The 16,383-nt window shown below is 43.4% G+C and overlaps 1 protein-coding gene across 3 annotated transcripts in view; it reads left to right on the top strand.

Moving 5' to 3' along the window:
• Positions 1-5,736: 5,736 nt before the first annotated feature.
• The window catches only part of MSANTD1 (Myb/SANT DNA binding domain containing 1), a 51,346-nt gene continuing 40,699 nt past the window's right edge, over positions 5,737-16,383 (top strand). The window contains exons 1-2 of one of the 3 annotated variants that reach the window (XM_068679764.1): positions 5,737-8,214; positions 9,204-10,942. In XM_068679764.1, coding sequence (XP_068535865.1) covers positions 10,927-10,942 — 16 coding nt within the window. In that variant the 5' untranslated portion in view covers positions 5,737-8,214; positions 9,204-10,926. Of the gene's footprint in view, positions 8,215-8,567; positions 8,793-9,203; positions 10,943-16,383 lie in introns of those variants that run through there. The other 2 variants (XM_068679765.1, XM_068679766.1) reach the window with 2 other exon arrangements.

Consider the following 16,383-nt stretch of genomic DNA (forward strand, 5'->3'; position numbering starts at 1 on the left):
GACACTTTTCTCTGTTTATTTGAAAAGAAAAAAAAAAGCTTGATGTATTCTCACTGTGTATCTTTTCCCTTGCATCTCTCCTTTTCAGCAGCTATCAAATATGGAGTATTTTAAAAATATGTAGGAATACTTGAACCATCTGCAGCTGCAGGTACGCTTCACAGTCACCGAGCTGTTTGCAATAAACAGAAAAGTATCGCAGTCGAGCTTCTAATTGTATCTGATAGTCATGCTTGCCAAACTTCTCTAAGACGTGGAGATCATAAAATGCAAAATTCAAGTGTACAGCTGTATTTCTGAATGAGCTTTTTTTTTTTATTATTTTATTTTTATTTTATTTTATCTGCAGCAGTCCTATGGGGGAGGTAACGTTACACAAGGGAAGGAAGGGTTTAACTTGCCTAAGCTTGGTTTCCCAGCTGGTAGGCTTTCTGTTGGGCTTGCATCTTAGAGGCAATTTCTGGGTGGTCCTGCTGCCGCACGCTGGAGGATCCCTCGCAGTACTTAGCTCTTCAGAGACATCTTGTTTTGATTAACTTCGCAGCGCTTGGCTCTTCTTTGGAAATGCTGGAATAAGCTTTAAAGTAGTAGCTTAATGTACCAAGCACGTGCTGGTTCCATTCTTAGTCAAAATACTCTTACGTGTTTTTCCCTTGTCAATGTTGGTACCTGGTAGCAAATGATCGGCTGCTTTCATCCCTCTTAGTTTAGCTGTGGAGTCAAGAAATAAAACTGGACTGTGATAAGTTTTTTTTTCCTCTTTTTTTTTTTTGGTCTTTGTATTTTTTTTCACTCAGAGAACAGTTCAATTTTTGAGAAGACTAACCAAAGATGAATTACCATACGCAGGAAGATGAAGCATTGCGCTTCTTGGAAGAGTAGAACTCTCTCATTTACTGTAACTTTCCACCTTTCCCCACTACCTCGCCCACCCAATCTATCTCCAGGTTTGTCTCTTTCAGTCGGTGCAGCTATTGGGGTATTGCAGCCGTCGCTGTGGAATTGGCTTGGCTCCGCCCCAGTAATAAGCCCAAAAGCTTTGATTGCATGTAGAGTTATACCATAATTATACCATGACTTTTGCATAACTGTTTGAAGAGATGAAAAGATTTGTAACTTCTAGGATTGTTAAAGTGTTGGGAGTAAAACATGAATAAGTTTATAGTGTATTGAGTATCTTCTTAGCCAAACCTCTTGTTCTGCTGCTGTACCCATAATGCTGCCTTAATTTTGTTTCTGTTCTTTCCCATGGCATATACATCCAAGTTAGAGCAGCATAATCCTCACCCCAGGTGCTGTTTTCAGATCCTTCAAGTTGCAAATGTCATGGGTAGATTTTGATCGGGTGCAACCTGATGGTTTCACCTCATTATTTACATTCTGGAGTTCTTTCAGCCAGGCTGCGGTGTTTGGGCTCCAAGCAAAACGCAGCCCTGAGGGCTGGGCTTGACTATGCCACAGAAGCCTCCCTACAGAGTTGTGCCAGGTTGAGTTAAAACTTCTGAATAGTGTGTTTTTGCTAATCTAGCTCATCTTGAATTACGTGTCCTGTAAAACTTCTAATTCAGCTCGATGTTTCCCTAATTTGACGTGTCCCCAATTGAGGATCTCTTCTTCTCCTGTCTTCTCCTCGAGGAAGGGGAGCCAACAGGGCTTTCATCACTATCTTGCTTTCAACTTGCTCTAAAACTGAAGTAAGTGCCTCGTCATCCAGTGGAAATGCAAGCGGAAAGCTTGTGAACACTTCTTTTCTTGATATGTCTTGTTAATGTTGACATTTCAAATACCACCTTTGGCACTTGTGTTAACATCTATGAAAATAACACAATTCATCTCTAAACTTTAGTTTCAGGCAAGTTGGGACAGATGGGCTTTTAACTGTACTTTGTTCATACTCCGAAGATTTTTCTTTGCCTTTATAACTGCTTCAAACTAATAATTTTCAGTTTTAACTGAAAGTTGATCCTGGAGAACCGGGAGGTATTTTTTAAGCACTTTTGAGGCATCTGATCCTTATGGCTCTTGGCAACGTGGCTTGGGGTCAGCCCTTCTCCTCCCCCTATCTTTCCTCTGTCTTGACCCCTAGAATAAATATTTCACCAGGCTAATGCTGTAAAATAAAAGTTTTGTCATCAATAGAGTGGCACAAGACTGAACAACAAAAGATAAGGAGTGATCCAATGTACCCAGAGGTTATGAAGGAATTATGGAGCCTGAAGAAGCAAGTCTCTGGAAGGGGGTGAATACATCTGCAGCTTTTCAGTGCTTACTGTGTTAACCTAAGATGTTCAGATGTTTCTTAATCAGGACACAAATCAAATGTTTTCACGAGTGACACTTCTATCTATATTTTTGCTTCTTTACTGCTTTCTTAGCTCTCTCTAATCTCACTAAAGCGGTGTGCTTATGTACTGCACTTTCTCAAACGTGAGCTTGTGGATGATGCCGGTTTCCATTGCAGCCTGATCTGATAACGTCAGAAATGTGAGAAACGGGAGCTGGCAGCTGGGAAACCTGCAGGCAGCACCAACAGCGAAAGTGAAAGGAAGCTGCTGCTGCTTCAGGAAACATTGCGTGGGACCGAGTTACGTTATCAATGGTACAGCAGAAGCTGAGGTTGTGCTGACAGGTTGTTTTTCCAATTCTACCGTCGGCCTGCTGGGGCCTTTGAGGGCACCCCTTCATGGGAAAAGTGCAGCAGATTTGAGTTGATTTCTTTCAGATGACTGCTTTAAGCAAACCTAAGTTTCTTGGATCAGAAAAATCCGAACCATGCGTTGTACCTTTGGAACGAATTAACGGTGGTGACGGTGGAATGCTGCAAGAAGTCACGCCGAGCTCTCGGGTTGCACTTGAAAAGATTGCTAGGCCATATATACGGCTGAAAATGTGAGGAACTCAATTTGTTGCAGTGAGATTTATGGCGTTTAAGGTTCTTTTGCATTTTTGCTGATGGGCTGAATACCATCAAAGTAGTTATTAATTATTCACTTTTTGGTGAGGTCTGGCTCCCCTTTGCATACACCGCTTTTGTTCTCGGTTTGACTACATTAACTCTAGATGAAACGTAAATGCCAATCCTGAATTAATGATGGTTAACTATTGTTCTCTGTAGCTTTATTTCATGAAAAAAATCTCAGAATAGGAGAGCAAATTTGATTATTGCTTCATGTGTAGTCCGTCATGCTTTTGTGACTATAAAATCTCAGAGACAGGGTAATTTTGAAAGCTGAGTGCCATAAAAAAGAGTTTACCCCTAAATGGGATATTTTGAAGAGAGTTTCAAAGCTTATCATGAAAGGTGGGCATTCATTCAAATGAAAGTGATTGAAGAGTTGACGTTTTTAGCAGGACTGAAAAAGAGGTGGTGATGAGGGTCACCTGACATTCTTTTTTCCTCGTACTTTTTAGAGAAAAGCATCTATATATATTTAAGGAAAAAAAAAAAAAAACTAAAACCAATCCCTACCCTCAAGTAATTAAATGGTCTGTTGCTGTCTGTTGGATATCATTACTTCTGCATTCAGCTTTCATGTGGATGGAAATGATCAGGACTGTTTGGGGACCTCAGAGGTGAGCGGTCCTCGAGCCCAAGCAGCTTTGGGACACCCAAGGACAGGGAGGCACTGGTGGCACTGCCAGGGGCATGGCAGGACAGAGCCAGGCTGACAGCTCCTAGGCTGCTGAGAGCCCTCAGAGCCCCCCTTTCCATTTCGCTCCCAGCTTTCGCATTTGGTTTTCTCTGGCTGATGGGTATTTACAGAGCAGTAAGGAAAGGAAAAGCGTTTTTAAATCGCCGAGCTGTGACAGCAACGTGAAGGAAGGTTGCAGAACCTGAAACTGCTTCTGAATAGTGTTTTTTACACTTATAATTAGACTTTAACTTCTGTTCCTTTATATTGTATTATAAAAGGAATAAATAGTTTATTTGTGCTTTGAACTACAGTTTTCCCTGTAAATTACTACTCCAGAGTTGGCCAGAACCATCTTTCTTCTTTCTGTACTGCTGCCTTTCATCTAACTAAGTTAAGCAAGTGTGGTTTTTTCCCTCCTGACAACCATGAAAGTAATTTTTTTCTGTTTTTTTCTTTCCTTTTTTTTTTTTTTCTTCCTAGTTATGGTTGCATCCACTTTTATTGCTGCACTTTCTCTAGGGACAGTTTGATGTTTTGAGTTTTCAAAGGTAATATTCTTGCATTATTTTGTTTCCCAATCACATTCCAGAAAGTCACTTTCCTGAAAAGCTGTTATTTTGAGTAATAACACTGTGATGTTCAGTCTGGTCAACATTGTTTTATCACAGACTGGTTGTTTCTGGATTTGTACACTGACCTATTTTTAAAATATTTTGTATATATGTATGTATGGAGATCAGTTGTAAAAACTGGCATAGGACAGCTCTTTCCTAAAGACTTCGGTTGGGTAACGCTTAGCAACCTTGCTGTCAGGTAAATCATTAGGAAAGGGTTTTGGTAGGATGAAGACAGCTCCTGTCCAAAGTGCTTTTTGGGAAAGGGATGGTTCCTCAGTTCTGTGATATGATTTGGTCTTGGCCAATCCCTGAGCTTTTTCTCTCTCAGCCCCTGTAGATACAGTCATCCAAGGGCTGAACACAGCCCTGAGAGCAGTTTTCTCCCTGCAGTGCTCTCTCTTTTTCCCTCTTCCCTCCATAGCATGCACTCTTACAGCTCCGTTCATCTCCTTTATCTCACTTTTTTTTTCCACTGCCTACCTGACAGAGGACGAGGGTTGCAGCCTCTGGCTGGTGTCCACGTTGGTGACAACCCCTGAACTGCAGCTGAGGTGAGAGGGAACCTAGAACAGAGGGTTTTCAGGTATTTAAGGAGACCTGGAAGCATAAAAGGAGGAAGAGGCTTCACCTGGTGAAGGCGAGGGAAAGATCAAGGGCAAGGGGGTGGAGAAAGTCAAGTTTGGAGCTGATGGAGAGGACAGGGACACAAAGTCCAGCTCCTTTCTTAAAGCAGACCAGCCAGAGCAGGCTGCTGGCTCATGGTTAACCTGTTCGCCAGGGCCCCAGCTCTCCTCCTGCAAAGCTGCTTTCCAGCCAGGCAGCCCCAGCACGTACTCACGTGTGAGATGAATCCTCTGCAGGTGCAAGACATTGTTGAACTTCAGGAGGTACCGCCTGGTGCGCCAGCCACCTTACCCAGTTTGTATCATCTGAAAACTTGCTAAGGGTGCCCCATCATTCAGGTCAGTACTGAAGATGCTGAGCAGTTCTGGGCATAGTGTTAACCCCTGGGAGGGGCTGGGATCCCCTTGGTGTGTCTGATGACAACCCGATACAAAAGATCAGAACAAAGGTTTTCTGTGCTACCTTAAGTATTCATTTGTATGGTGACCTAATGCTCCCGGACAATGTGATGAGACACATCCATGAGCATCCTTTTCCTCCTGTCTTCCCAGTTGTGTAAGGATTTGGGGTCTGGGAAGTCTCCAGACACCAACTGCAGCGCAAGTCAGGCTATATCCAAATAAAATAATAATAATAAAAAATGTAAAGAACTTATCATGAGCCTTCACACGTGTTTTATTACAGTAATTTTGCAGCCATCTCTTTTCCACCAAGCATGGCACTAGGTCCTACCTGAGCTTTGGTTCTTCCTTGCCTCCACGCCGGCACAGCTGCTGCCTTTCAGACGTGGGGAGGGAGCTGCTGCTGCTGGAGGACCCCTCCTGGCAGACAAAAACCTCGATTCGCAGTGAGGCTCTGAAGTGATCTCTCCCCCTCGCAAAGGCTTTTGTAGCTTTTTCACTTGACTTTGAGCACTCCTTTCCTCTCCCGATGCTTAGCTTTGACTTTCTTCTCCTTATCTGTCGCTGGAGAGTAATTGTCGCTTTCATGAGGACCTTGCTTTAACCTTGAGCAGCGGTTCCTGTGGCACCTGATGTGCATTATGTACTATATATACTGATGAAAGAGCGAGGTACAGTCCTAATGTCTTCCTTGAAGTTTTCTTTTTCTAATCTGTTTCAAGGACTCCTTTCAGATGGGACCTGAAAGCTTTCCCAATTATTATAAAACTCCTTGTGATTTTTTTTTTACTTGAAATGCAGACTTATATTTAGAATAGCAGGGCAAAAAAGCAATCACGGTCTTAACAGGCTGAAGCAGCAACACCCAAGCTGTTATCAGCTGCTGTTAGCTGCCCTTTGGTTCGGGTTTAAATGCCAAAGGGGTGTTTCTTTATTAGGTGCTTACAGAGCCTTTAATTGTGATGGATGCCAATGTACCTTCTGCACTGTGTTTGTTTGTTTTCCCAGTATGGGACATCTTGCAGGAGAGAGGCAGAAGTGTTTGAGAACACTGATGGGGAGGGCTGCAACTGGACTGCGTGCTGGAGAGGGAGGGCTCTCATTTTGGGGCTTGGCTAAGAAGTGTTCAGTCAAAAGAATAAGACTGCAGGGCTGCTCCTCAGCTGCTGCCTTTTTGTGCTTGTGCCCGTGGCAGGAACGAGCTGGCTGCAGCAGGTGGATGCCATCAGAAATGAAGAATCACTCTGTGGGCAGAGGGGATGGTGAGGGCTCCTGGGCTCTCTGCCTTGGCTGGACACGTATGGAAAGAAAGGGACGCAGAAGCTGGGCTTTATTCAGCTTACAGGAGGAAAACTACAACGCTGCCAGACGTGAATAAAAAAGGAAAAGCAAAGTAAGAGTAGATGTAGGTATTACATTAAGGGTAATGAGCAATATGCTTTCTCTAGCAGGATTAGGACAGGAACAAGAGCAGACTTGCCAAGATAAGGTAAAATGTTATTTTTGAAAAATGAAGGAAAAAACTGCTCTAATGAGGTTTAATAGGAAAAGTATTGACAAGTGTGACTGAGAATCAGGAAAAATTACAGCTCATTACATGGCCAAGCTGTGCACAATGGCTGATGCTCACCAGTCTTTGAAGATGGACTCAGTAATGCTTAGTAATGGGAATGGAAAGAAACAGAGTGAGGATGCTGGAGGGGACTCGAATGTGTTGTAAGCTGGTTCACCTCTGCGGGGCTTCCTGGAAGACCCTGGCTGTGTTTCTACAGGCATCGTTTGGGCAGATGGGAGCCCCAGCAGTCACACTGAGCAGGCCCGTTGCTGTGCTGAGCCCAGACTGAGCCCCCCAAGCGCGAAGCAGGGTGCTTGGCTCTGCCTCAGCACTGCACAAATGCAGTTGTTCCTTATTTTTGTAGGGCATGGGCACAGACAACTTTCTTCTGCTCAGATTATAATGCACAGATGCTCCTGTCCGTCTCCCAGAGCCTGCAGGACATATGTAAAGCTTCTGCAAAGGAAGTATGCAAGCAAGGAGAATTTGAGAGCTAGCTCAGAGACGTAATGAGAAACAGATTGAAAAATCCACCGATGCTTGTGCAGAGGCAAGATGCAAAGAAGAGGAGACAAAAAGCAATGAGAAGTTTAATGTTCTGCAAAACTGTAGTAAAAGCAATCACAGCAAAGTCAGCAGACAAGGAAAACACGTGAAGATGTTAAGCACTGCATGGAGACCCAAGTAGTGACTTGGGCAATGAGGTTTTGCAGGTATGGCTGGCAGCAACACTTCTGCAACTTGCACTCCTCAGGGATGCAGTGATGTGGGGCTACGGAGGATTCCTCAGTGTGATGTGGGAGAAAAGAGTAAGCTCGGTGCAACCACACCAAATGAAAAATGAACAATGGTGTTATTGTGGTACAGAAGGGACAAAGTAAATGCTATGCAGGGGTTTTGGAAAAGCAGGCATGCCTGGGCTACAGGTCACACAGAAAGCACAGAACTACTCAATGCAGGTGAAAGCTGAAACCTACTCATGTAAAACTGTGTACAAATTGTTTAGGCAACAGATACACCAACAAACCAAACCCAAATAATTCACAGAATAGGGAAAACAGCCTCATGGACTTACTAGTTCCTTTAGGCTGAAAGTTCCCTTAGTCCTCACCCATGGGATACAACAGCTGTATTTGGCTACCAAAAACTTAAATGCAAAGGGAAGGAAGCAGCAGAGAGAAACTGAGATACAGCTTGGAGGGCACAGAGCCAAGGTGGCAGCAGCGAGTGGGGTTTGATGCAAGTCCTCCAGGGAACCCCAGGACTTTCCTGTGAAAGCCGCCTTGAGCCAAGGCCAAAGGCTTCAACAAAGGAGAGTCTTCTGCTCCTGATACTTTTTATTTTTTCTTTTATTTTTCCTTGCCAGAAGAAAAAGAGGACTGGTAAGTGATCTAAGATTAAAGGTACAGTGTTGCAATTTGAGGGTATTATGTCAGTTGTGAGAGATCAGCCTATGAATTAGAACAAACTAAGTTCAGAGGCATTACTAGAAAACCCATTAATAGAAAACCCAGAAATAATCCTGATAAACCCATGAACGTTTGCCAAGCAAAAGAAATTCCCCAGTGCGTATGAAAACACAGAGACAGCAGGCAGTGCTGTGAGCATGATAAAAAATTAAAACCATTACAAGCCAGAGACCTGGGGCAGTGTGTCCTGCGGAGCTAAAAGACTGATCCCCAGGGAGCTGCAGTGCAAGCCAGGCAGCAGCTCTGTTTGGAGGAGGGGGTGGGGGAAAGAGGTAAAAATGTGTAACAGATGATGCTAGTTTGCAAGCAGGTGTGTGGTGTGAGCCAGGAGAGGAGGGACAGCACGGAGGAATCCTTCATGGGGGGAGGTGATACCGCTGCAGCAGGGGATCATCAGCCTGAAAGGGGAATTGAGCTCCTGTTGAGCTGGATGCTGCGTGTGAGGCAGTGTGAAGCTGGGCATACTGAAAGAGAATCACAGCCAGGGGAAGGTAAACAGACGAAATTCAGGGTTAGAGCTGTACATTTATCCCTGCTGAGGGAAGAAGTGAGCTCAGCGTTTGTAATGAGTTGGGAATAGCACATGGTTGTTAAGACGTTAAAAGACTGTATCTCGCCCTCCTGAATTGATAGGAAAGCAAAGTGATTGCTGTGTTTGGGAAGAAAGGAGATCGCTCAGCAATGCAGCAAAAAGTATCCAGAGAACCCAATTTTGCTGTGTTTTCCCCAGAGGCTGAAAATGTGGTCAGTGGGCAGACCACAGAAAATCACCCTGCTAATCTGTGAGAAAGGCTTGGTTTTAACTAAACAGACCTTCTGAATACGTGGGGGAATCGGACAGGTGCTCACCAGAAGATCTTTTCCTCTTAAGCAATTTCTGTAAACTGCAAATTCTCTTCCAGGCTCTTACTCAGTTTGGTGAAGATGACCCTTGATAAAATAGAGTTACACGCTTGTCATCGTCATGTTGGGCACTGCCCAGCACTCCTTGGAGAAGCCACAGCCTACAAGCCATGTAGCCTGACACTGCTGTCCTGCACAGACACCCTCAGCCTGCCTCCACAGGCACTGGGGCCCTCACAGAGGGAGGATGAGAAGAAAGAAGTGAGAAAATACACAAATGTCTCCATGGCCAAATCCGAGCTGGGCCTGTGGCCGTCTGTGCTTGCAGTCAGCAAGGCAAACCCTGGCAGCACCTACAGCCTTGCCCCAGTTTGTTTCCAGCTGGGGCTGCAGCTCTGGGCAGGTTGCTTTCATCAAATTCTTTGATATGAGCGGTCTTTGATATGGGGAAAACCTACCAGAAGTACTAAGTGATGGGGGTGGTGGTGGAAGGAATAAACCCTGAGAAGGAGATGAAGGCAGCTCCCTTTGATCTCTGGCTGGATTGCATCTAGGACCTAAGCCAGCCTGCTAGGACTGCCTGCCAGGTATCACTGTCTACACCACCCTTAGTTCCCTACGAGTGAATCTTCCAATTCTTTTTTTTTTTTTTTTTTTCCCTCTTTTTTGCCTGATTTGAGTCATCAATTGGCTATAGATGTAGTGTGCATAGCAGCCAGCCATGTGGACGAACAAGGAGCCCCCTGGCAGGTGATCCACCAGCCAAGGGCCTGGCCACTGCTGGGCCATGGGCGGGCCTGGGTTTGCGCATGGGCCTTTGCCAGGCCTACCCTGGTCTTCATGTCCCGTGTCCTGAGCCCAGGCTTGTGGCTGGGACGATTCTTGAATGAAGTGTGTGGTCAATCCCAGAGCTATGTTGCTTTGGTGTTCGGGGAATTTTGCCTCTAGCTGCAGCCAGTGTTCACAAGTCCTGTTAAACCTGAATAACCACAATCCCTGACTCTGCTTCAAAAGCAGCAGGTGAAGAGGATGGTTCCCAAAGCTTTAATGAGGTAAATTTGTCTCTTCAGAATACTGCTTATGCAGTGGGATTTTTTGTGTTAAGACAGGGATGGCTGTATGGATTGTATATCCTAGTGTCCACTCAGTGCTCTGTACTTTCACACCTTTCTGCTCTCGTAAGGGTGCATTTACAAATACTGGCTCTTGCAGGGACATTTTGGCATGCAAAGCTTCCTCTCCTTGCTCACTATCAGCCAGTGGCTGCCAGGTCACATCTGCGCCAGGTTTGTTTAGCTCAAGTTGTACTTTGAAATCTGTTTAATTACGCTGGTGCAAAACCATCGGTGGATGCTCTTCTCACTGCTTCAACTGAAGTCTGAAATTCATTGATATTCTTTTGGAAATCAGAGTTTGTTCAAGAGTGTCCACATGGGTTTGCGATTGGTTTCAATAAATACAATCAAATCCAGATTTTGCTTAAATCACCACAAATTTTAATGCAAACAGGGCCTGGGTGAGATTGAAAATCCCCTCGGTTCCTCTGCCTTTTCCCTCCCGTGTGACACTCGACCCTTTCCACATATTGCAGCTCGCTGCAAACCAGTCTGCAGGTTCTCCAGTATCCACTCTTTTCCTGAAACAATCAACCTACTTTGAGTTTAGCAGCCTCTCCCCTGCCCCTGACTGGCTCCTGCGCTTCCAATCAGGCACAGAGGAAACATTTAAACACGCAGCCCCTCTGCCTTGCCTCCCTGGCTCTGCTCAGAGCAGGAACCAGCCATGCAACTCAGCCCAGGTAAGGCCACGCTTCACGATCCGCATTGCTGCCATGTTACGTTTAACAGCTTTTTCCCTCGAAGCGCCTTGATTTATTACTCCTATTATTAATATTTTTTTTACCTCCTCGCTGCACAAAGCGGGGAGAGAGTCAAACATGCCCGTGCCCGGGGGGCAGCAGGCACAGGGAGAGCAACCCATGGCCTGTGCTGCTTTGTGAGTGATGCTGGATGTGGCAGTGTGTCCTGAGCACTGGGCTCACCACGGGCTGACAAAACTGTCATTGAAAGCCACGAGGACAGGCAGCTCCTACAAAACCCCCTTCCCTTTGCCTTTTCCACGTACTGTTAAATTACCATGATGGCTGAGTGTAATTTCCTGGCTGTTCCCTGTGCCCATGAATTACCCAACGTGGCAGGCTGGATCCTTAGCTGCAGGACAGTTTTTCCAGTTGTTTGTTTTGAAAGCTCTTAAGAGCAATATACTATCAGCTGAGGTTTCTAATTAACTCTGAATAGCTAGGCTGCTGCCACTCAAGTATAATTCTCATTAGCATCTCAGCTAACAAGCTTCAGTGTTTGCCCTCCTAATTAGCTTCTAGTTATAAGTCTTTCCCTATCCTAAGATGTGCTGTTGTTAATTGCAGTTCCAATTGCTTTTACAGCAAACTCCCTAGAGACTGCTAATACTGCTGTTTTATATAGCCTGATGCAGATCAATATCTAGGATACTTAGGACTGTGGGCTCTTTATTCTCCCGTGTGTCTATATGGTGTGCTCGTGCTGGGGCAGAGCCTCAGCTTTTAAAATAAACGAGGAAATATTTTCTCTTTTAGACAGGTGGTGCAATCTCGAAATGAGTCTGCTTAAAGCAAAGTACAACTTCCACAGCTAACGCTGCGTGAATCGCTTTCCGATTCTTTGGTGCAGCTGTCCACACAACTGCTTATTTTCCATGCCCATGGGTTTCTAGGCATTTGCCAGTGCCCCATTGAAGCGGAGTTTAAAAAGCAAGTGTACTTGTCTGTTGCCCAGACAGAGCGTATGTAAGGTTAGCTATTCCTTCTAGCTGCTGGCTTCGGGATGGTATTTCTGTGGAATGCTCTTAGCATGGTTTAATGTATGCCTGTGAGTTGAATTAACCCCTTAGTCCCTGCAGCCAGGGAGCACTTAGAGCAGTCGTTAGTGTTAGTGGCTCTGTAGGGAAAGCTGATTCGCTCGCTGGAGCAGGGTATGGTTGTACAAGTTTCCGCCAGAGCGGGTGAAGCATGCAGATGAGGAAAGGTAAGTCTTACAGGTTTCACAAAACACCTGAAGTTGCCAATTTCTTGTCCCACGGAAGTGAATCTGTTCTATACAGACTTTCAAATCACACATTTGCTTCTCAAAGAGGGGAAAACATTTTGCTCAGCTTGTGAAGCTTCACTAGCAGGCTTCTCCTTCAGATGTGTCCAGAGCCCTTCTGTTACTGCTTTTTTTTTTCTCAGCTGAAATCCACTTTTTCTCAGGGTTCTGAAACTGGGTCAAGTAATCTGATCACTTGTATTCTCCTGCTCTGGGTAGGATAAGAAAAGGGCAGCACTGAAATCAAATACTGAATTTTAGCACAGGATGCGATAACTGCTTCCTGCTTTTCTTTATCTACATTGACAGGTAAGGTCTTGAAGCGACTGATGCACACTAACTTTGAAGATAAAGATGAGTTGTTGTTTTTTTAGTAGTCTTTAGAGAGCTAACACAATCCTGTGATGCTTCCCAAGCTATGTCTGAAAGGTTTTATGACTCTGGTTCTAGAGGACCTGTGCAGGAGTGTTCGTGCAGCCCAGCAGAGTCCCTTACAGCAACATATAGGTGTGATGAGCTGCCTGGACAGATCCAACCACAGTATCAGGCTTTTAGAAAGGTGGAAATTCCACTAATGAATGTGCTTTGGTTCGTAACCTATTGAAACATGGCCTGCTCACATTAATAGCAATGGATTTAATTAGCTCTAGGTCTTTCAAATCTGATTGCTTTAGAAAAATGTGCAAGCTCTTAGATGGACATAAGGTAACTGAGCAAGTTGAAAGGGTGGGAGTATGTTTGCATAATGACAAGTGCATGTTTGCATGGTTTTGTTAATTTAAAATTTAATCTTTTGGTCAAAGATTAGTCATTAGGGTTTTTAAGCTGGAAAAAAGTCATCAGAATTTAGAACAGAGCCCTTTATGAAAAGCTGAACTTCTTGGTCTGACTGCCGACATCCAATTAATGTGTTGGAAAATGGAAGCAATGATGGTTAGCAAATCTCAGTGTTTGAATACGTTTCAGTTACAAATCACAGAGGCATATTTAAGTGAACTATTTAACCTCCTTTATCTGCAAAACTGAATGCCAAATCACAAGTATGCCATTCACTGTGCCATACTTTAACATCGCAAGTTGCAGATGGCAGCCTAAAGTGAAGCACACTCTTATGACAGAACTTTTTAGAATCTTTAAAGTAGAACTTAAGTTTTTGTTTGGAGAGAAGAAACAGTTAAGTGGGTGGATCTGTAGTTTAAGTATTAAACAGATTAAAGAAAGGAATTAATCAAAGGGAGCAGAAAGAAGAATTCAGAACAAAGGGTTCTGATAATAAAATAGAGAAAGATGCAAAGCACCTAAGTGAAAGCTGTTGGATATAAAATCCTTCTCCAGCTGCTCTGCCCTCAAAAAGGTAAAACAGACCGACCCCTTTTTAGATCAAAATTATGCAGGTGCCACCAACGTGTCACTGGGAGTCATCAGACATGAATTTGCATGACCTGCAGTGCAAGAGAAGTATTGACCACTTTGTCCACATGGGGTAATATATTTTGTGCTTCCTAGAAGGCTCAGACTGAGGGCTTCAGTGCTCTTTATGTCCAGGGTAAAAAGCTCCAAAGAAGACTCCAGCTTGGGCTGTAGCAGCAACTCTTGCCAATTTCAAAATAAAACTAAGTATGCAGGGCTTCTGGTTATCTGTCTTCTTTAACGTGGTTTGCCTTAAGTGTTTTTTGTCATCAAACCAGTTTATATAGTGCTGGGTTATTGCCAAATTTGTCACATAAAGTATTTTTCTTAATGTGACTGTAAGCTAAATTGGTGTCATGATCTTTTTGTTAAGGCAAGCAATAAATTATACCCTGGGATAGATAAATGGTGATAAAGTACCATCTATGCTGACAGTGTAGAAAGAATAATGTTGAAATAACTCATAAATACACTGATTGAGTAGGTTCCTCTACAGATTGCGTAGAGTCCTGACTTTCTCCAGTTCGGTGTTTGTGAGACTTTTGAATCTGAAAATGGAGAGTATCTCATAGCCCTAATTCTTTTTTTCTGATGAATCTGTGATCCAGGCCATTTCTTACAGCAGAACAGCCTTTCTACATAGAGAGGGCATCCCCTTAATTATTTATACTATACATACCAGGTGTGCTGATTATGAAATTTCCCTTGAGGCTCCAGAAGGAAATGAAATCCTAATAAATGCATGAGATAGTGGAACAATGCTAGAATCTCCTGGATGAAAATCAGTCATCTGTGTCAGTGATTCCCCTTACAGTGTCTTTTTTTTTTTTTTTTTTTTTAATAATAATAAAAAATTACAGAATCTAATCTTCTTAGGCTTGTCATCCAAACTATAACGAAGTTGTCAAGAAATTGTCCTTCCAGGGAACTCCAGCACTTTTGTGGGAAACAAAGAAAAAATAAGGTTAGGGGAATACATTTCTTATCTCAGAGATGTGGAGGTGGGTGTGTTGATGGTGGTGGTGAGTGTGCTCATAATTAGCATTATTGCAGAGTGGTGACTGAAACATGGTCCTAAAACCACCTGGAAAATTCTCTGTATCAAAACACAGGCTGAGAAAATCAGAGGACTCTGTTTTGGAAATATGAGCTCCTCTTGTCTTGGCAAATGGAGCAATTTTATTTGGAAGAGAGAACTGTATTTGTTTGAGACGCTTGTTATCAAGAGTGTATTCAGTGAACTCCAAGGGAAGAAGGCCTTTGCCTGCAGACGAAGAGGAGAAATAGCAAGGGCAGTAATGATAGCTTTAGGAGAGGAGGAGACTGAACTTGATGTAAGGGACAACAGTGAAAGTGATGGATCAGAGTGAAACAGCTTGCTTAATAGGAGAAAGCACTTGTTTTAACCCAGAGTAATGTGACTGGACCAGGACAAGCACAATTTTCTTGGCTCCAGCAAATGAAAAAAATCTGCTCAACAAAATTTAAGGTGTGGAATGCTTCTTGCCATTTTGTGGTTAAAAGGAACAGCTAAAACAGTGAGATACTTGCAGAGAACATGAAGCCAGTAAGAAGACATCATATGAGCTCAAGAAGGCGTGTATCTTTCTTCTATGAAAAGGCTTGAGCAGAACTCTCTGAAAAGCTGGTATTGTTACATGGAAGAGCAGAGAGATGTTAGAAGTCAAAAGACATCTTTCAGAAATTGGAGGTCATGTTTGAACAGCGGAAATAGAAAAGAGCATACATCCTGTCAAGTTAAAAAGGCAAGTTAAACAAGGCCATAAAATCAATTTTGAGGAACAACTTGCCAAACTCTCAGAAACAATAAGAAACCCCCTTCAAACACATGAAAAGTAGGAAGCCTGTCAATCTGTAGACTTAATAAGTGATTGCAGAGTAATAAGAACACTCAAAGAACATAGGGTTGTTATGGAAAGGCTAAATAAATCTTTGCTTTGCTGTTCATTATAAAGGATCTTAGAGAGAGTTCTCTTCTGGAGCATTTTGGTAGCTGAAAGAGTCTAAAAACTGTTTTAATTTGAAGTGTCAGCAGAACAGGTTTAGAACAAACTGATAAAATGCATAATGCTATAGATAAAAATAGGTGGTATCCATGGTAGCCACCCAAGAGTCCCAAATGTGGAGTTGTCAAACAGTGTTGTTTGATATGAATTAAATAATTGCTGTGGCAAGTGAAGGTGGCAAATGTGATGTCTAAGTCTAAGGAGCTGTGTACAGTGGTGAATCTAACCTTCCTTGGGCAAGTTTATGAAAACGAAAATGAAGACTTGAATTTGCGGAGTAAATATGATATGTTGGGTAAATGTCAAAATGGATTTTGTAGAAGGAAGCTGTCATGAATCTGTGTATTTTGAAGCCCAGCAGCCCATGGGTAGAGGTGATTCAGTTGGTAAGGTATAGTTGGGCTTGCAAAGTCCCTCACTGATGGCTGTCAAAACCCCTACGTTTTCAAGGGTAAAATAAAATAAAAGGGAAAATGTCCCTGCAGTTTTGAACTGGTTATGCTTCTAATTGGCTAGAAGTTTAAAAAACAAACAAAACAATGAAAAACAACACCAGAGGGCAGGCACTGAATCATCAGTTTTCCAAATGCAGGGAAGTCACTAGCTACAAGAGTCCCTGTTGATATCTTTACTGTTAAGTTATCTACTAATGTTTCAGAAGAAAAGGAGAAATGACAGGC

Source organism: Anas acuta, chromosome 4, assembly GCF_963932015.1.
Source record: "Anas acuta chromosome 4, bAnaAcu1.1, whole genome shotgun sequence".
Taxonomy (NCBI): domain Eukaryota; kingdom Metazoa; phylum Chordata; class Aves; order Anseriformes; family Anatidae; genus Anas; species Anas acuta.